Raw genomic sequence first — 21,743 nt, 5'->3', positions numbered from 1 at the left:
GGTAGTTATGAGATGTCAGAATCATTGTTTGCTGGAAGTATGATGCTTTCAGACCAGTGGTATCAACACATCACTCCAGTTCTCTGTAGCTCTCATTGCTGGAAAGCCCTGCTTAGACTCAGTCTGACATTAAAAGCCCTGAATAATTAATTTCAACTTGACCTCCATTGTTACTCATGGAAGCTCTTTGCCCAGCAAGGCTAGCTTATTAGCTGCCTGCTGAGAGATTATTTTGCTTATTCTTTTCTCTGCGTGTGCCTGAGATATTCCCGCCTCCATAGGGAGCACCTTTCTTGCTTCTTCTCTACCTTTTACATCCATCCTCTAAGCCTGGGTTGAGTGTACTCCTTCTTAGCCCACAGTAATCATGTTCTCTCATGGATTTTCATGATACTTATGTCTGCATCACTCATATGACACTTGATTAGTCCCTGGCTTACATTATTTAATTTTCAAGGGGTATATAGTCTGCTTCTTTAAAGAGATTATATACTCAGGAGATTCTTTCTAGTTGTGGGGAAAGAGCTTAGTTTTAGAGTCAGACAGATGTGTGTTTTGAGTCCTCACTGACACAGTGACCTTAGGTATTAATTGCACCTACAGGTCCCAGTTTCTCATCTCTACACTGGGATCCTTAATATCAGCCTTACAGGGCTGTAGAAGTGTATTAAGTGAGCTAATAGACATCGAATGCTTTACCTACCAGACGTACTCAACACAAAGCAGTTCTTCTCTTCCCCCTTCAGATTTTTCCTGGAGTCTAGCAAATGTTTTTCAAGAACAAAAGTTCTTTTTCCTCATTGGTCTATTCCTTTTTATATTTCCTCCAAGTTATGAAGTCCAAGTCCTTATGCAGAAAGTATATAAAATGATGTATGTATTTATGATTGTATGTATGTGTGCATGTTTATATTGTGTATGTATTTAGACTGAGTAACATTTTTATTAGATTGCTCTTCCCTTTTTTTCTGTATTCTAGTACCTCATACTTCTAAAGGAGCCCACAAGCATTTACATATTTCTTGACTGACTGCATTTTCAGTTTCAGTTTGTGTACCATTAAAAGCATATCTGAAGCATCTAGAATCTGATAGGTATAGATATGGTCATTAAGTCTTTGCCTTTAGGGCAGGAATATTGCGTATGTCTTGATATATCTCTTGAAACAATGTATACTCCTAACTACAGTTGCTCATACTATTTTCTTATTAGGACTTAAGATGTATAATTTGATTTTTTTTTTCCTCCCACTGAAGTTCAAACTGATTTTGACCAATGTGGATTAAAGCACTTGCTTCTGGCCTTCAGACGACAGCTATGGTGGAATATCATCCTGATAAGAATGAAGACACCTTTGACCAACCTCTTATTTCAGTAGGAAATAAAACAATAGAGATCCCTCTAATTGGGTATGTGTTCTTCATATTTCATGCTAATATTTTGAGCACTCTTCAAACATTAAGGGTCATAGTAATATTTGGTATTTTCTATGACTAATAGGGCTTTTTGTATCTACAGTTTCCTTACAACTGAACTTAAAGAACAAATTTTTAGCAAATTGTAGTGTTCAAAACAAATGGAAGACTAGTTTTCCATTATTTTTTTATTAAAATCATTAAAAAATGTCCAACAATTGCATGTTTTCTTTTTTTCCCCTTGAACTCGCACCCTATTTTATTTCCACCATATTTTCTGTACCTTTTGATAGCAAGATTTATTAAAGAATGCTATTTTTGCTGTCTCTACAATCTTACTTTCCATTCTCACTCCAGCAAACTCCAGAGGGGCTGTTTTCCCCAGCTTTCCAGTGAAGTAGCTCTCGCATATTGCCAGTCTGTTGGTACCTCCTTTGCCTTTATCTTACTCCATTTCTCAGAAGCATTAGACACAATTAACCATTACTGCCTTCGTGGGCCACTTTATTCTCTTGATTTCCTTGCTACTACACCTCTTCAATGATTGTTCCTTCTTATCCTATGTTATTTTTTTTAATTGAAATACAATTGACATATAACATTGTGTAAGTTGAAGGTGTACATGTTGATGTGATACATTTATATATTGCAATATATTACTACCATAGGGTTGGCTAACACCAGTATCACATTACATAGTCATCATTTCTTTCCTGTGGTGGGAACAATTAAGATCTAGTCTGTTAGCAACTTTGAAGTTTATAATACATTTTTTTTTTTTTTTATATAATACATTTTTGTTGCCTATGATCACTATGCTGTATGTTAGCTCTCTGGGACTTATTTATCTACTAGTTCCCAGTTTGTACCCTTAAACAGTATCTCTCCAATTCTCCTACCCTCCAGCCTCTGGTAACGACCCTTCTACTTTCTGTTTTTATGATGGATGTATTCCTAAATGAATTATTGTGAACCCATATTCACATTTTAATTTAATTTTAAATTATTGTCATATTTACTTCACAGAAATTTAAATAATGCAGATGTTTGGCTTCAAAAAATCAAAATGGTGTTTTTTTGAGATTGGCTGAAAAATATGGACTGATATAATGAATATAATACAGAACTAAGTAACTGGTTTGCAGATTAACTTTAATACAAATAATTTTTTTTTAATACAAATAATTTATTTGACCAGGACATTGTGCTTTTCATTTTATATTGAAATAAGTATAGTTCTGTTCATTATAAAATTACCCGTTAGAGCTGCTGTTAAAATTTTTGTTTTTTTTTCACATACATACATGCATGATCCTTCTTTTCCCCAGCAAAATATGATTCCATAGGTGTTATTCTTTTGTCTCTGTTTATCCGGCACCAGCAGAATTAATATTAGAATATTAATATTTAACATTAATATTGGTATTAGATATGTCTTTTTATAATTTCCCTTGCATTTTTTAATTTTCATAAACTAAATTTAGATGTGCAATTATTTGGGTTCTCAGTGTTGTTGAGAAGTTCTGCTTTCTCTCAACATCCCATTCTGCATAGGAATCAAACAGCTGACACATGTTAGGAAAGGAATAAGCTACTCCTTTGCATCATTGGAAGGTATTTATTTAGCTATCAGAGCATCCCCGAGTTTGGAGACCACTGGTACTTGGCATGAGTGTGTTGGTCATTCCCCTCTCCAGAATTTCCTTCAACTCTGATCCTTAGTCAGGGTTCAACTGGTAACTCATCTTGCAGAAGGCATTTGGAGTCAAGAGGCACTTCTTCTGATAGGTGGCTAGATACTTTATTGTCCTCAGAGGTCAACTGTCTTGACGTGTTGTGGTGCATATGGGGCCAGAAAATGTTTTTTATACAAGGAGAAGAGAAACCAGTAGGAAAGCCAGAGAAACTGTTATATATTGCCATTTTACCACACCCTTACTGCTAAGGTTAAACCATATATATGTGTATGCATGTATGTACATGTATATGTGTGTGTATGTGTGAAGATTCTTAAGAAATTCTTCTTAAGATACTTTTCCACATCTAGCTAGAGAAAAAGTTTGAAAAAACGTTCAGCTTCACATCTTATGTTGTTTGTGTAACTGGTTCCTCTTTTAGATCCTGTAAACTATTAATGCAATTATGTATACACATATAAATATATTGTAAGGAGATGTACAAGGTCATTGATCTTTTCCTGTCACAAAATTACAATCTCTATGAGAAGAACATGGGTATTTCTTAGACTATGCAGCATAAGTAGGACATTCCTGGCTGATCTCTGGAATGTCTGTACCTATCCAGTAATACACAAACACATATAAACACAGATCCCAGAAAGAAGGCCCAGACCACCAATGTATAGGCAGTATTTGTAAATGTTTTGTTCAGGTATTTTTATTTATGAATTTTAGTGTGTTTGTATGTATATATGATTGTATGTATGTATGCATTTATGCTTTGGAGGTTGTATCCTAAGTGGAGTAAATTACTTAATTCATGTGTCTGGCACATAATCTTAGGACTCAATAAAGATTAGTTATTACTATATTTATTACTGATGCTGTTGTTATCGTTGTTAGGTTTCTAAGGTAATGTACTTGAAGTCTAACAAAATGGATTCAAGTTTAAGTTCCCCAACGTTATATCCAGATAATTCCTTAGATAAATCATTTAAGCTTTTTAAGTCTTTGGCTTTTCATCTGTAACCTAGGAGCCGTAATATTTACCTACCTTTCAGGAAATTTGTTAATATCAAACAGGATAATATACTTAATGGTGCTTTATAAACTATAAATTATTATCCAGATATAATATATATGTGTATATATATATCATTATGAGATGTGTATTTAGGATTAGAATGGATTTTTTAAATGCTTATGAAAACATGCTACAGATACGCTACAGTGAGTCCTTTAAATTGGCGACACACATGGAAAATCAATTGTATCCTTTTGTTCTTAGGCCTTGTTTTAGTCCCCAAGCGATATTTTATAGTATCATAGCTCCTTTTATTTCATCAGATTTGGACCATCCAAACTAGTTTACTTTGTTCAGATAACTTGCACCCTTTTGGGGTTGGGGGGGGGGCAAAAGAATGTATTATAGGCTTAGTAGGAGATTCCAAAACAGAGTTCCAAATATATTTTGAGCTACAAAAATATTGAGATGTGTGGGTAACCTCTCAAGGTGAGTACTTGGGAAGGCATACCATGTACTTATGCATAAAGTCTGAGTTCTTTATTTAAAATGTTCTCATTATCTTTTTTTCGTGTCTTTATTTTACAGTTTGTTTTACTGACAGATGTGCCACCAGCAGACCTATAAGGAAACTGAAATATCTTTTTAGGAGTTAAGGTAAAAATATCTATATATGTCCCCCTGTGGATTTGACCATGAGGTTATAGTTGTTAAAATTCATCATATGGGGCTTCCCTGGTGGGGCAGTGGTTGAGAGTGTGCCTGCCGATGCAGGGGACACGGGTTCGTGCCCCGGTCTGGGAAGATCCCACATGCCGCGGAGCGGCTGGGCCCGTGAGCCATGGCCGCTGAGCCTGCGCGTCCGGAGCCTGTGCTCCGCAATGGGAGAGGCCACAACAGTGAGAGGCCCGCATACTGTAAAAAAAAAAGAAAAAAAGAAAAAAAAATTCATCATATCATCCTTTTTTCTCCTCTTCTAGGTTGATTCTATCCTGTCAACTGGAAATTGAGTCAGAAGTTAATTTTGGGACATTGGTTGCCAATAGTAAAGTATATTGTAAAGAGATTAATATCATTAACCATGGCAGAGTACCAGGTAAATACTTTCTGTCATATAAATTAACTTAGACTTTTGGAAGAAAATTGGTACTGTTTGAAATATATACCTTCTGCAATTAATGGATTCTCTGATTCACCCTACCCCTCCAGAAGAATTATGTTATTTGAAAAGGCTCAAAACTGAAGGTCCTTAAGTAGGATGACTGTAAAAGACTGATAGGTAATATCAGGAAAGATGAAGCTACATCCTTATGATTCTTATTAATACAACCTGACTCTCAGATGACTGATGATCTCCCTGAGGATAGAAGGCAAGGTGGTGTTGTGGAAGTGACATAGTCCTTAGAGCTTTCCAGAGATAGAATCAGGACACAGTGCCTTACTAGCTGTGTGATCTGGGGCAAGTATCTTTAAGGACATTGAACTTCAGATTCCTCATTTATAAACTGGCTAATAAAATATACTGTGGTTAATTATGTATGTACTTAAGGTTGTAATATGGTACTTGACTTATCACAAGCACTCAGTAAATATTTGTTCTTTTTCTCGATCATATTCAACTTTGAATTCACATGATGATCCCTAGAAGGCTCTTACTAACATTTTGTTGAAAGGAAAAGTACTTCTCTCTTCTCCATACTGGATTATTTCTAGACATTCTCACTGTGACCTAAGAGTTTCCATAAAGGGATAAGTGTGCCTGTGTCTGTGTGTGTGCACATGCATGTGTGTATGCACACTCTTCATTGATGATATACTGTAGGCATAAAATCACTTGTCCTTTCATTCACTTGATTGGATGGTCAGCATCTGGGATGATAAGACTCACATTTTCCCCAAGCTGAGAAGAGGACTAGCTCCAGACAGGGAGGGCATTTCTCTCTGAGACTGCTTGTTGGATACATAAAACAGGTCTTAAATCCAAACCCGTTTTACAGTAAGTGAGGATGTTCTTTGGGGTTGCTTGAATGAGCAGTGGGAATTATTAAGACAAAGGCAGTCTGTCACTTTACTGATTTCTTCTGGGATATGAACAAATAAAACTGATAGTTGTTCCTCACTGAATGTTATTCATTTCACTTTCCATGCTTTGGTTTTTAAATGGCTGAATTTCTGATGCCTGTCAGACTGTGGAATATTAGGCTCATTTGTGGGCTGACTCCAGTGTTAAGGATGAACTCTCTTATGGTGATTGACTATAGGCTGTATGATCCTTTAGATTGTCTGGTTATAGAGCAGTGATATGTAATTGAGAGAATTTTATTTGTATTCTTTTACTTTCCAAAATCTCTCTTAACTGTTGTCCATTCCAAAACCTTTAAAGTTTTGATCATATCCTCTCTTTATTCTAAAATCTCACCAAATTGTACAGTTTTATTACTTATAAAAACTCTCTATAAGTAAAAAATACATAATTTTAATTGAATATTTAATATTATTTTACTTAATAAAAGTATATGTGTGGACCTGAGTCCCTGCATTTTAAGAAAAGTAATCCACATTGACTTTTAGTATTGTATTAATATTTTGTGTGTGCATAGTATTTGTAGTTAATACTATATTGGTAAATTATAATTGAGTATTATGAAATGTTAATTACTCTTACCTTACTAACTGAAACAAATTGTTATCAATGAAACACATTTTCTTAGTGCTGACTTTGTCCCTCATTTTTGGAGTTGAATGATATTATTTTTTCCACCCTTACCAAAATTGATAGTATGTTTTATATTCACAGTAGCAAGTGCCCGTAAAGTGTCATAAAGTCCTCATTACCCACAAGCACAATATATAAATATTCATGAGAATTATAATGCATTTTCATGAAGAAAAACACTTAGGCAGAAAATAGATTCAGCAACCAAAGATGATTTTAATAAAATTTTCAAAAAGGATTTTATGTGACAAATATTTTATAGTTTTAGAGTCAAACATCAAGAGTTTACAAACGTATATGTGTACTTAAGAAGACATTAAAAAGCCACATTCAGCAGATTCATGATTTGTATAGCTTTGTTTTCTCTCTCTGGTAGTGTCACTGAGGTTATTATCTTCAGTTTTATAGAAGCCAAAGTTTATGTAACAACTTCATGATGTTTTATTTTAATAGTCTATTATGGAGTAACCATCTCTAGATTTAGCTGAAAGTTGTTGAATACATTTTGTTGTCTTGCCCCTTATAAGAATGTTTCCTAAATTTACAAAGTAGTGCTTGTCTTTTCATCTTGAAAAGACATGGTTTAATCTTTAAGATGTTTCTAATATTAGTGTTTTGTGAGCTGGGGAACTCCATGTTCTCTTTTATGTCTTTATTGTTTCTCAGTTTTTATCATTGAAGATTGAAAAAACATTATTTTAGCATGCCTTGAATTGCACACATTTCCCTCTTCCCCTCTTGAATCTTTGGGTACTTTTTCTACTACTGTGTTATGATGTAGAATAGTCTTTAAAGTCTCTAGTGTGATCTTTACATACCATTTCTGGGTTTGAACAGCTACCTTAGGACTCCTTTAGGTTTTGGGGGGTGATTTTGCCCCAAATATATGACCTTTCTCTTGCTCTTAATGTCTGCTGTCCTCCTTCCCCTGATCATCAGCATCATCTCTCTACATCACTGTCTAGAAAAGCCTGGCATCATCTGTAAACCAGAAAATTTGCTAAATTGGACCAGACCCAGGAGTGGTCCTCAGAATCCTGTCTAACTACCCAGAGAAGCACCCACTACTTATTGTCAATGCATTTTTTTGTTTTGTTTTCATGGAAACTGATGTCATGAAATCTCAACATACTTTTCATGCATAACACAATGTTAGGCATATACCAGGCATTCAGTAAGCCTTCATTTAACTGATTTGACCTGGAGCGAGGTGTTCCAGGTCCCAAATCTTGGTTACAATATTAACTGGCTGGGAGGCCCCAGACAAGGAATTTACACTTCCCGAACATTCATTGCCTCCCTTATACATTAAAGATAAACATAGCGCCTTCCTCCTATAATTGTGGTGATGATTAATAAAATGCTTAGCACACTCTCTGACATATATTAAGTGTTCAGTAAATATTCATTATTGATGTTAGAATTATTCTTCTTCTCCCTCCTCCTTAATTCTCTTTTGTGGACTGCTGTCCCTTTTTTCAGTACATTAGAAGTGAGTGTTGCTTAGGATTTGTCATAGACCCTCATGTTTCCTCAGTCACCCTGCTCTCCCTAGGCAATCACTTCCATTCCTGTTACTTCACTGAAGTCTGTACAAGACTTTGCATTTCCTTCAGGTTTTTCAGAGTTAACACGTCTAAAACTAAACTCCTCAATGTCTCCCCCAAACTTCTCCTTTTCTGTTTTTCATTGAATGTCACCACCATGTATATGGCCAAGTCAGAAATTTGGCAAATCCTTGACACCTCCCTCCTTTTCACCCTCTACCCCCTTACTCAGTCAACTATTAAATCCTGTCTGTTCACTTCCTTATAGTGTGAGTAATCCTACTTTTCTCTGTCTCACTGTCACTTTTTTACAACAGTCCATAATCTTCTCTTCCCTTATAATTACATCAACCTAAATTATTTGTCTGGAGTCACCTCTTATCTCCTTCTAGTTCATTCTCCACACATCAGCCAGTTTCACATCTGAAAATAAATGAAAATTTGATGACAAAAAATTCTTCAATGACACCCTTCTCCTAGGATGATGTTCTTGCTCCTGTTGTGAGCAATTAAAAAACCAGTCAAATATTTCATTATTACTAATGATATTAAAGTTACATAAGACACAGTAATGTTTGTGAGCTCACTGTTTTAATATATTTAAAAGATTGAACAATGTTCTTTTGTTAGGGGTTGTTCCTGAATAAGCTTTTGAACCATTCACTTAAAACTCTTTTGTCAAACTACAGAAAACTCTTTTCTCAAACTACAGAAAAGTGGTTACAGTATAGAAACTATTTCACTGACTCAGACTTAACTGAACTCATATAGTTTTCTTTTCCTGGAGAATTGAGTCAATAATATTTATTCATAATGGATATAATTTTACAGAGTTTTGTTTTATATTATGACAGAAAAAAATAAGCCTTAAATATTATGTCATTAGCAAGTCTCTAAAAATGATTGGATTAACAAATTTTGTTACTGTTTGCCTTTTTCATCTGGTCATCTCTGAACCTAAAGTTTTATTATCTTTTATATTTTCAGTACTTTTATTACGCTAATATTACATTCTCCTAAGTTAACTGAATAATTTTGGAAAATGTCATCAAATGTGATTTAAAACTGGTAAATTAGGGATTTTCAAAGTTGTTTATGTTGGCAGCATGCTCATTTGTGTTAATATTGTATAATGATATCAAAGAAACTCATGACTGGTTACCTCCCATTTATTGGACATTTTGAACACTGCTTGCTGCTAGGCACCATGTGGGGTGCCAGGACCACAACGATGAAAAAGAGATAGTATCTGATCTCACCTGCATGCTCTAAGATAGGCACCAAACATTACCATAAATTATGGACCATTTCTGCTTTCAGAACAAGAAATTTTTGTGGCCTCCTCATATGCTATTTGAGTCTAGAAACCCATTTCTTTCACCCTTTCCATATGTGAACTGCATTAATTCGTTTATAGAGTAGTGGTAGTGGCTAGAAGTGTGAGCCCTGTGGTCAGAAACATCCAAGTGAAAATCCCAGCTCTATTAGTTAGTTACTAGCTGTAGTAGTCAACTATTGCTATGTAACAAACCACTCCATAATTCTATATCTTAAAAAAATAATTATTTTTTTTAGTTTCTCATTTTTATGCAGATTAGCTGGAATTTGACTAATCTAAGCTGCATGACTCTGCTTCAAGCTGAGGCAGCTGGGGCTGATCTGTTACTCACTGCATGTTTCTGAGTCAGCTGGGTGGCTCTGCTTCACATTTGCCAATGCTGAGGCACAGGCCAACGGGACAGCAGTTTCTTAAAAGAAACACTTTCCATGGTAGAATAGCAAGAGAACATCTGGGGATGAAGCTGACATGTTGTCACTTCTACTCCCATGCTATTTGCCAAAGTAAATCACGTGATCAGGCCCCGTCAAGGGGTAGGAAAACATACTTAGTCCACGGGAGGGTAACAGTGGGGATGCAGAGAAGGTTAAAGAATTGGAGTTGATGATCTAATCTATCATAACAGTTGTGTATTTTTGGACAAGTTACTCAACCTTTCTAAGTGTCTGTTTCCTTATTTATAAAATAGAGGTAATGATTGAGCCAGAATCATAGATTTCATTATGAGGACTAAATAGAATAACATATGCACAGCTCTTAGCATAAGTGTCTGAACACAGTAAGCAGACAGAAAATTTTAGCTGTTGATGAGGGTTGAGTCCTAACACGAGGCTCACATTTATTGGATGACCCTAGAGACAGGACTTACAATCAAAGCTGTGATTCTTGGTCCACAATAGACCATAAACTCTGTAATGTGTCTCTGTCCTCTACTAAGAGTGTGAACATTAACATTATAAGGATCCAAATGTAAACCATCTGCTCTTGTTCTCCTTAGGTATGTTTAAAACAGAATACCAGGGCCAGTTACCCATTGTCACTTTTCCAACCAGTGGTATTGTGCAGCCCAAGTCATCAATGGTTATTAAAGTGGATTTCTGTGCAGACTGGCCCATAATTGTAAATGAAGTGGCAAAGTGAGTATATACTATGGTTCTTAATTCTAGTGTAGTGCTTAATACTTTCCTGTTTCACTTTTCATATATGCCTGTTGTATTTGAATGTATGTTAGCTTCTTCTTTCAGTCAGCATTCATTTATTGAGTATCTACTATTTGCCAAGCACTAGGGACTGAAAAATGGGAAGAACCAGAGAATGGCATATGGGTACACCTAACAGGAGCTCCTAGTTTGGATTTTGTTGGAGTCAGGGAGTGGATCAAGAAAGAGCTCCACTAAGGAGGTGACAGTTGAACCAAACACCTGTGGTTGAGTAGAAATTAGCCAGGCAAAGAGCAGTGGTGTGATTTGGGCTGAGTGTGTGTGTGTATGTATGTGTGTCTGTGTGCAGGGGAGGTGGGTATTGGTGATGAGAGTGGGTTAAATGAGTGATTTCAGGCAGTGCAAGTAGAAGACTTGAATTCCTACAGGTTAATAGACAGTGTTACACATCAAGAGATCTGAGGCAAAGAGATGGAGGTGAGGAGTGATGAGAGATGAGACCAGAAATACAGAATGGTGCAGGGTCCAGTTAAGGACTTCATAGGACAGCATTTTTTAATGCTATATGTCTCTGTTCATTAGCAGAATGTGCAGTCACTATAATGGGTCACCACCAGTATTAAAACAATGAAATAGAAAACATCAGAATGCATCTCACATGGTAAGGGCAAGTGGCGTTTTGTAAAATTTGTTTCGTGTGTGTGTGTGTGTGTGTGTGTGTGTGTGTGTGTGTGTGTGTGTATGTGTCCTGCATTGTAATGTAAAATGCATTTCTAACTGAAGGTCACAATTAAAAAAATGTTTGAGAAACAGTTGTGAGCCCTGATAGGAGCTTAGGTTCTATTGTAAAGGCTGTGGAATCTCAGGAAGGTTTTAAGATGGGAGTGTCTTGATTAGTTTGCTTTTTAGAAAGGTCATGTTGATAGCAGTGTACAAAATCGAGGAGTACAGATGTGGAGTGGATAGCCTGACTAGAAATTCTAACAGTAAAGCAGAAGAGAAATAATGAAGGCCTCATTTAAGGTACAAATTAGGAGTATGGAGGGAGAGAAGTGTGCAGATTGGAGATATGTTATGGAGGTAAATTTGACTACATTTAGTGACTGGTTATAGAAAGGGAAGGTAAGAGGAGGTTCAGGTCTGTGAGAGAAGATCTTGAGTTCTGTTTTGGAGTGCTGGAATTGATTTGCTTTGCAGAATCCTGTGGAGCCTATTATATTTACTTATCTTGAGTCCCAGAAAAAAATTTGGTCTAGGTATATTGGTTTGAGAGTTGTCAGTTCATAAGTTGTAGATGAAGCATGAAATGTTGAAAATAACTTTGAGGAGGGTAGAGTATAAAACAAGTAGGAGAGAAACAGCATTATTCATGGAATTTACAAAATATCCAAGTCTTAGAAGAATGAGAAGGCAGAGTCTAAATAAATTAGAAGGAAAGCCATGAAAGTATGGTGTCAAGAAAGCTAAGGGAGGGGAGATGTGGAAAGAGATGGTATCAACCGTGCCCAATGTGACAGAGATACACAGAGATACAAAGTTAATGACTTTGGTGATGGCTGTGAATTGGTCAGTGATCTGTGGTATCTGACAGGGTGAGATTCAAAAGGATTGCATTTATGCCAGAGAGGGATAAATGCGGGATGGAGAGAAGTTGCAACAGTGAATTCGAATTAGTCTGGAAAGTGAAGTTTTATGAGGGAGGATATTCATTTCAGCAAAGAAGTGGAGTTTTGCTGAGATACTTTACTTTGTAGGGAATTGGGTTATTAGGATGGGGATGAAGTTGGCTGTTGGACTTGGGGGAATGGGATGAGTTAGAAAAGAATCTCAGAATTCTAGAACTACAGGTGACCATGTAAATCATTGGTGATATGCAAATATCAGTAAGTGATTTTTGGGGTCAATTCATGCAGTTGTTTTCCATCTTTGTTGTTCCCTGGAGACAATGAATTAGGTTGCACATATGCTATTCTACTTTGCAGATTCAGACAGACAGAAGGACATGACAGTCTCTGGCACATACGTGAAAGGAACTGCTCTTAGTCCTTTGAATTTTAATTATTATGTGATTTTATAAAATTTCTGTTTATATAAACAATTAGGAGAAAAATAAAATATATAGAATTCTAATTAAAATATGTATGTATAATTCATTATCTTGTAGAGTGAGTTTGCGAGATCGTCCAGACATATTCTTGAATGTCAAAGCTCATGTTGTTGAGCAGATTATTGAATTGTTAAACATGAGTAATGATAAAAAGTTGGAAGGCATAAGCTTTGGTCCTGTTTTCTTTGGAATGTCAAAGATTGAACATGCACTTCTATACAATAATAGCCCAGAACCTATAAATTGGGTAGCCATAATGCAAGATGATTCTGTTGGAGAAGAATTGGTAAGTAAGTAGTGCAACTTACTAATAACCAACAAGCTGTTTAATTTTTCTAAATATGTTTTAACATGAAGATAGATATGATTTCATTTCATGTGTCTCCAAGGGTGACCTAAAAAAGTTCAGTAAATTCAGCTGACATTGATAGTAATCTATATCTGTTCTTATTCATTTTTCAATAGTTCTTTTAATTTTATGAGGTGCCTTGATCAAATTTATGTATGTTACTGTTAAAACATACATATTCTCTATATCTAGACTCTGGAATTTCAATAATTATTTTATGACTTAATCTTAAAATATTTTATTTTGTGTTTTGCCTGAATATTCTTTTATTTCTGATTTTATATTACAGGGTACAAATATTCAACAAAGAACAGATGTTGCTTTAAATAATCTAACCTACTTAAGGAAAATAAAGAACATAGATATTACCACATTTATCTCCTATGTTCCTAATGAAGGGAGGTTACAGCCTTATCAAAAGATTTTAATTACATTTTGTTTCAGCCCAAAGTAAGCAAAAATTAATTCCAATATGATGTTACTTATTAATGGAAAGTATATTAACCATACATTCATCAGATTGATTTTAATAGTAAAACTTGGTGGGCTTCCCTGGTGGTGCAGTGGTTGAGAATCTGCCCGCCAATACAGGGGACACGGGTTAGAGCCCTGGTCCGGGAAAATCCCACATGCCACGGAGCAGCGAGGCCGCCACAGCTGCTGAGCCTGCGAGCCACAGCTACTGAGCCCGCGTGCCACAACTGCTGAAGCCCGCGTGCCTAGAGCCCGTGCTGTGCAACAGGAGAGGCCACCGCAATGCGAAGCCCACGCACCACAATGAAGAGTAGCACCTGCTCGCCGCAACCAGAGAAAGCCCGTGCACAGCAGCGAAGACCCAACACAGCCAAAAATAGATAAATAAAATAAATAAATTTAATTAAAAAAAAAAAACTTGGCAGAAGGCACAAATTGGGTTTTTCTTATTATGGTTCTAAATATTTCTAACATGGTTAATATTATTTCCAGTATTTAAAAATGTTTCTAACTACTTCATTTTAAATTAAAAATCTCTCCAGACCTTGTGGAAATGAGGTGATGCAAGTTTTGGGTTGCTTTGGATTTTGGCTGCAAACCAATCTGTTCAACCAAGACCTTGTTGTCCCTGCAGAAATAGTCAGGTGATGGCCAGGGGCATGCAGTATGTTCTAGATACCTCCAAAGAGGATGCAGTGCTCCTGCCAGGGCCAAATGCTTACTGAGTATCAGGAATATTAAGCCTATAGCAGCTGCTGGGATCAACCACACTTGCTTGCTGAAACTCATACAGACGTTTAGGACTTTTGCCAATGTATATTTTCCCCTGTACTTGGTTTGATTATTTAGTTTGAAAATATATTTGGCAATGCTGTTTTAAATATATAGTAGCAATTTCAGCTACACTTGAGAGGTTGCAGTGTGTGACAGTAACCGATCCAATTGTCAGTATGCTTACCCTTGTTTGTAAGAAGGCAATGTTTAATGTACTTCTCTCTGTGGCAGCAGGGTCACTTGGTGATACCAACTGTCCGATGAAGATTGAGTTGTGGTTTAATTTAAGGAGGGTAGTAAATCAAGTAATTGTTCTATTTGTACAACCTATAATTGCCTTGTTAATCATCTCTTCATGCAGGAAACTTCTTTGGTGAATCTGTAAGAGTCTGTTTAAGACACAATCTTTGAAATTCTAAATATTCTTTTCATGGCAACATGTTCATTTTATTTGAGAGTCTAGCATGAACACATAGGAATAAATATGATTTGTAGTCTTAGTTAAAGATGTTCTCACTATGCTATTTTGTTTCCTATGTAATATTTCACATCAGCCTTTTGTGTGTATGTTTGAGTATCTGCTGCTAAAAAGCTGAGCTCTAGGTAAGGCAAGTAAAGATTGCTAGTGCACAAGCCTGTGATGTAACCCATCTCTGTCTTTGGTCCTACTTCCCTTCTTCTCATCTTTCCTTTGCTTTTCTCCTCTGCCAAGGTTTGGCTGTTACCAAATCTTATTCTCCAAATTACTTGTTCTCCTCTAACAAGAATGTGGCTAGCAATATGTGCCTAGTCCATGGGAGGAGACAGGTACATACGAGAGGTTTGCAGTTTCACCCTGGTGTAAGAAGGACTATTGTAGAGAATTGAACAGAGACCTTAGCTAGCAATGAAGTTTGCCTGGAAAGAAAATCCTTTACATAGAAAGTGGCATTGGAGGCAAGACCTTGACAACTTAGTATATTTAAATTCCTCTTATCTTACAAATAACATCATGAAGTCATTTTTTGGATCTTCACATAATATGAGTATGGTCTTCTTTTTGGCAAGTCTCAATGTCTTGTGCAGTAATTTTGGAAAATGGATCGCAGTCACCTTTTTATTCCTGAATTTCGTCTTTTTGCATAGATTTAAGTATTGGGTTGAAATTCCCTTTTGAGAGATAATAAAGTTATCATCTTTGCTTTAGAAATAACTGACTGTGATTTTTTACAGGCTAATCATTAATGGTCAAAAGGATGATCCTTCACACAGGCAAGACTATGCTCTCTTTTTGAGATTTGAGTCTGTAGGAAGTAAAGATGGATTTTTGAGAGATGATAACAATAAAACCATCAAAAGTAAGTACGAAATGAACATTATCATCAAATGTATAGCTGTTTAAATTGTTTAAAAGTTTGGACAGCAATATTTGTAGAGGCAGTTTAATAAAAATGTATAATTCTGGACTACAATAAAAATGCAAACATTTGAGAGACCTTAACATGTCTTCTGTGGCACATTGAGAAAAGTCAGCCTCAGCATCATTTACATGATAATTTTCCAAGTTAGAATTTAGATGACTTTATTATTTTATTTTATTATTTTTTTTTAATTATTTATGTATTTAGTTTTGGCTGCATTGGGTCTTGGTTGCTGCACACGGGCTTTCTCTAGTTGCAGCGAGCGGGGGCTACTCTTCGTTGCTGTGCGCGGGCTTCTCATTGCGGTGGCTTCTCTTGTTGTGGAGCATGGGCTCTAGGTGCAGGGGCTTCAGTAGCTGTGGCACATGGGCTCAGTAGTTGTGGCTCGCAGGCTCTAGAGTGCAGGCTCAGTAGTTGTGATGCATGGGCTTAGTTGCTCTGTGACTTATGGGATCTTCCTGGACCAGGGCTCGAACCTGTGTCCCCTGCATTGGCAGGCAGATTCTTAACCACTGTGCCACCAGGGAAGTCCCAACTTTATTATTTTAAAATAACATTAGATAAACATGATGATGTAGAGTTAAGGGAATAAAAAAAGAAAACACACAAAAAAAAACCCTGCCTTCTTTTCTTTGTAAGCCTAGGTTATCTGTTAGAGATTAATATGGGAACAAATGACCTATTTCATCTTTACCAAACCTTTTGCTCTGTTAGAATCTATATAAAGAGACAGTCACTTTATTTACTAGTCACCCTATTTACTAGAGCTCTAGTAAATAGAGCGTAATATCCTGCTATAGGATATTGATAAGTGCATGTGCTTTGCAGGCCACACGTAAAGATGCAAGACACTTTTTACATTTTTGGGTAACGTTGGATGCGTTGCAGTGAGAAAAATGGAATTGGACTTCAGTTTAGCAAGAAAGATCAAAGAGAAAAATAATAGGCAGATGACAGATGAAATCCAGAAAGATGAGCCATGGCAAGTCAAGAGTCTAGAAGATTTACATGTTGGTACAAGTGATGTCATTGAGCAGAGTTGAACTGTGTTCCTAGGGCAGAAATTGATTGCTCTGTTACTATTTATGCCGCGGTTCGTGATATGGAGCTCTGTCTGCTGATCATAGACAGAACATTTATTCTAGGCTTGCAAGTTAATCTAGTTTTCAATGGCTAGAGATACAGATGCTAGGTTTTCCTTAGAGTCTAGGATTGGCTAGTAAGACCAAGAGTGAAGAAATATAAACTCTGTTTATGGGATTATAGTTACATTGCTTTCTCTGCAAAACAGTTCTTTCACTTAATTAGAGCTCACAATTCATAGGTACTAGCTTCTTTCTAGTATCTCCTAAACTTCAAATTTATGTTATTGCTCAGCTTATATTCCATCATCCATTATTTTAATCACCTTTTCCCTAGTATATGTAAATCTCTTGGCTCAACTCCCATTTTGGCTGAGTGGAAAACCTCTAATCTGATTAAATTCAACTCTTAGCCTACTCTAGCGCTGCACCTGGGAAGCTAATTGCGCTGGCGACAAACACAAAACCAGGCTGTGAGGTTTCACTTTATAACCACTAATCCCAACTGAGTCCTGGTGTTTGCCATTCCTGCTGTGTTCCTGCATGCATTCACTTTCTTTCGATTTGAGATTAGTGTCACACAGCTTCTCTTCTCCCCTCAAAACTCCAGTCCTTCCTCCTTCATCTTCACTCTAAGGTTACAAATATATTAAGTGACCTATTAAGACATTTCCACTTGGATGTCTACTAGACATCTCAAACTTAACATGTCCAAAAAAAGAACTATTGGTTTCCCTGTAACCTATCCCTCCTGAAGTCTTTCCTGTCTCAAGAAATGAAAATTCCATCACTTCAGTTGCTTATGCCAAAAACCTTAGCATTATCATTTATCGTGTTCAATCTCCTATTCTACATGCAATCCGTCAGCAAATTTTGTTAACTGTACCCTCAAAAGTATATGTTAAGTCTGATCATTTCTCACCATTCTTCTACTGCTCTTCCTGCAGCCATACTTCGTTCCTGGGGGTTTTTTTTTGAGCATGCCAAGCCATTCCTAACTTAGAGTCTCTGTACTTGCTGTTTTCTCTGTTTAGAATACACTTTTTTTCTGGATTTTTCACATGATTTTCTTCCGGAGTCCCTTATATCTTTGCTCACACGTCTCCCTATCGGAGAGGTCTTTTGGGACTTCCCCATATAAATGAGCAGCCCCAAAACATTGTACGCTGTCTTACTCTACCTTATCTATTTATTTTATTGTCAGTGTCACCTCACTAGAATGTAAAACCCATGAGAGGAAGGACATTGTCTATTTTATTCACTGCTGTACCCCCAAGGCCTAGAAAAATCCCTGGCACAAAGAAGGCCCTGGCACTCAATAACTTTGCTGAAGGAAAGATTGAATGAGCTACCCATGTCTCATCAAGTCTTTCAGATGACACTATTTGGACTGAGCAAATATATTCTGGAGTCCCAAAACACTTTTAATGTTAAAAAGCTATTATTGCTTTTACAGGTGATCGATTTCAGAAAGTGGAATTAGCCCTGACAGGCTCAGGACTTCCTGTCTTATTACAGTTTGATCCGGGAAGGGTCCTTAATTTTGCACCTTGTTTCATGGGTGGACGTTCAGAGATTCAGTGTATTACGCAAAATCGATCCAAATCACGTCCTGTGATGTACCGCTTTAAAAAAACTGCACATTTTAAAGTTGATCCTCAAAAGGGCAAGATTGATGAAGGATGTATGCAGGTAAGATAATCATTCTGTGCTTTCACATGCTTTAAATATTTTAAGGTTGGCTAAAAAGCCATGCAGAGGATTAAAAGCTACATTTGTTGTACCAGTGTTTATAAATTTTATCTCTTTTGTGACCTAGTTATGAATACTTTTGTATTGGTACCTATACAATACCCATAATTATTTGTTAAGTGCCTTTCATATGCCAGGAAAAGCACTTGACACTGTAGGGAATGTAAAGTACAAAACATAGTTACTGCTTCTAAAAATTTTTTTTTTTTTTCTGAGAGAATATTTATTTACCTATGTGCCCAGGAGTTTGGCCCCTAAACTTAAATATCCAGCATGGAGCTTTGGCCCTCCCACACGAGGGTGGATGCAGGAATGGGTCCTGGAGCCCTTGTCTAGGGCAGTAGAACCCAGGAACCAGAGATGGGATGCACCTGAGCCAGCGGCTGCTGATAGCAAAAGGTGAAAAGGTGGTGGGAACCAGGAACTCATCCCAACCGGAGAGCTGCCGAAGGTTGGTCAAGCTTGGGTGCACACATGTGGGAGAATTGGAAGTCCAGTGCCATGTGCAAAGGCTGGAACCCAGGTGTCCGCCCCAGTGCCAGCTAACTCAAGACAGGAGAGAGGGGGTGGTGGCAGTTTTGCCATCAAGAGGCCCAGGTCTTAACACTCCTGTGAGGTGAAGTGGTAGGGGGGAAAGCGGGCACTATAGTCTGAGTACTTGCTTACTTGCTGAGGGATGCATCCCCCAAGGCCAGCTCTTCAGAGGCTGGTGTGGAAGGCGCCCTGCAACCACTGGTCATGGGCATAGTGCGTCTGGGGCACAGTGAAGGGTGGCGGGTTGAGGGGCAGGCTGGTATCAGGAGGCTCGTCGTCATTAGGGCCAGTGTCGGGTGGGTAGGAGCTGAGTGTAGGGAGGGCCAGTCTTGTCACAGGTGCTTTCAATAGTTCAGGATTGACTCGTACAGCGCCCCCAGCTGGAACAGCAGGGACGCGTCCGCCCACCGCCGCCTAGGGCAGCGCGGCAGGCGGGGTCAAGGTGGGCGGCGTACAGGGGCTGGTCCCGGACGCCGGAGGCTTGGGCCCGCTGGTTGCGGCTGCGGCTGCGGCTGCGGCTGCGGCTGCGGCTGCGGCTGCGGCTGCGGCTGCGGCTGCGGCTGCGGCTGCGGCTGCGGCTGCGGCTGCGGCTGCGGCTGCGTGGGCTGTGGATGCGCCCCAGCTCCGGCCACGAGCCCCGCGCGGTGAGCAAACCTATGAGGCCGCGCGGTAGCGGCGGGAGCCTGGCCCGGACGCAGCTCGCGCCGACCGGCGCCTCGGCCAGGAGCAGCCCGTCATGGCCCGGCGGATGAACTTCTATGCCGCCTCCTTCCCTCCAGCGCTCCGCCAGGTAAGAATTTTTTAATGCATTAAGGAAGCGTAAGACATACAAACAGGTAGGGTTCAAGAATGCAAGGTATCTTAAAACAAATCTGTAACAAGGTGATATAGAAACTCCAGCCAGGTAGAAAGGTCTTCCATCATAGTAACATATGAGCCAGACCTTGAAGGTTCAGTAGAATTTTCTAATTGGAAACAGATGATACTTAATTGACCGAGGCCTTGTACTGCTGGTGCAGAGCAGAAAAGTTGACTGACGAAGCACACCTGTGAGCACCAGGACAGCTTGTGGATGTCAGAGTCTGCTTTGCTCTTTCTCACTACTCAGACAGCTCTTTCCCAGATCCTCTAAACCAGGGGTTGGCGGACTATGGTCCACAGGCGGCCTGCCGCCTGTTTCTTTTTTTGTTGTTGTTGTTTGTTTGTTTGTTTTAAGTAAACTGCTATTGGAACGTAGCCCCTCTTATTTGTTGCCTATTGCCTATAGATGCTTTAATGCTACAAGGGCAGAGTTGAATAGTTGTGAGAGTTGTATGGTTTCATAAAGCCTAAAATATTTACTGTCTGGTAATTAACAGAAAAAGTTTGCTGAGCCTTGCTCTAAACAGTAGCAAACATGAGTGCCTTCAGTTTCACCTCAGGTTCTTATGTTATCATCTTTCCTCCAATGCATAGTGATATGGTTCATAAAATTATTGATGGAAGCTTTCTCCCAGTTGCAGTTAAGAACTGTTGTATACATGTTTAAATGCATGCAGTTCATATGTATAACTCTTCCTGCTTCATTAGAATGACACTCGTCCCACAGTTTTAATAGAGCTAATTAGTCTTCACAGAATAACAAGTGTTAACCACTTTATGCAAAACGCTTTCTTTTTAATGGTTTCTTAGACTTTAGTCTAAGTCTCTTAGTCCTACCAGCATAATTCATTTTCTCCAGTAACCTGCATATCTTTGAAAACATAGCTGATTTTCTCTGATCAGAGAAACTGACAAGGATCACAGGAATCTGGTCAATTTCTCTTAGCAGTCAGCTCCAAGTGTTAAAGACTTTGAAAGACACGATTACCAGTTTCCTACAGAAGCTCTTCACACCACGATAAGAGAGTGGAGGTGGAAGTTGAGAAAGAAAGTGGTGAGAGGAGCAAAATGAGTGAAAGACTGAAAATAGCAGTGCTACAGAAAAGATGGGAAATAATAGCACAAAGGAAACAAAGGCTAAGGTGAATTTATAATGTGGAAGGATATGTCCTACATCCTTTGTGTTGCTTTACTTTTGCTAGCTAAAATGTTTCAGAACCTGTTGTGGCATCCAACCTCAATTTGATTAGCATTATCTTAAGAAAGGGCTAAGTACCCAGGAAACGAGAAAATTTACAGCATGAAATATATAGTGGAAAATGATAGCAATAGGATGTTTTTTAATATATGGTAGGCATAAAATTAGTAACAGTAGATTAGGGATGGGCTGTTCCTAGTGGTTATGTTGAGAAAATGTGTAGGATGGCCAACAATTTAAGTGGACATGATATGAAAAGGTTAATTCAGTTTGAGTGTAGAGGGGGAGTCTGAGTGTTTAGAGAAGATACATGGGTGACAGCTGATAAATAT

General features: G+C 38.0%; 1 protein-coding gene across 1 annotated transcript in view; it reads left to right on the top strand.

Moving 5' to 3' along the window:
• Window positions 1–1,102: 1,102 nt before the first annotated feature.
• The window catches only part of CFAP47 (cilia and flagella associated protein 47), a 505,984-nt gene continuing 485,343 nt past the window's right edge, over window positions 1,103–21,743 (top strand). The window contains 9 exon segments of the mRNA XM_069540349.1: window positions 1,103–1,141; window positions 1,257–1,283; window positions 1,285–1,409; window positions 5,099–5,214; window positions 10,718–10,856; window positions 13,045–13,273; window positions 13,626–13,786; window positions 15,797–15,921; window positions 18,523–18,758. Coding sequence (XP_069396450.1) covers window positions 1,103–1,141; window positions 1,257–1,283; window positions 1,285–1,409; window positions 5,099–5,214; window positions 10,718–10,856; window positions 13,045–13,273; window positions 13,626–13,786; window positions 15,797–15,921; window positions 18,523–18,758 — 1,197 coding nt within the window.

This window comes from Delphinus delphis, chromosome X (assembly GCF_949987515.2).
Source record: "Delphinus delphis chromosome X, mDelDel1.2, whole genome shotgun sequence".
NCBI classification, from domain to species: Eukaryota; Metazoa; Chordata; class Mammalia; order Artiodactyla; family Delphinidae; genus Delphinus; species Delphinus delphis.
Note: the sequence above shows the minus strand (reverse complement) of the source record. Positions and strands in the feature narration are given on the sequence as shown.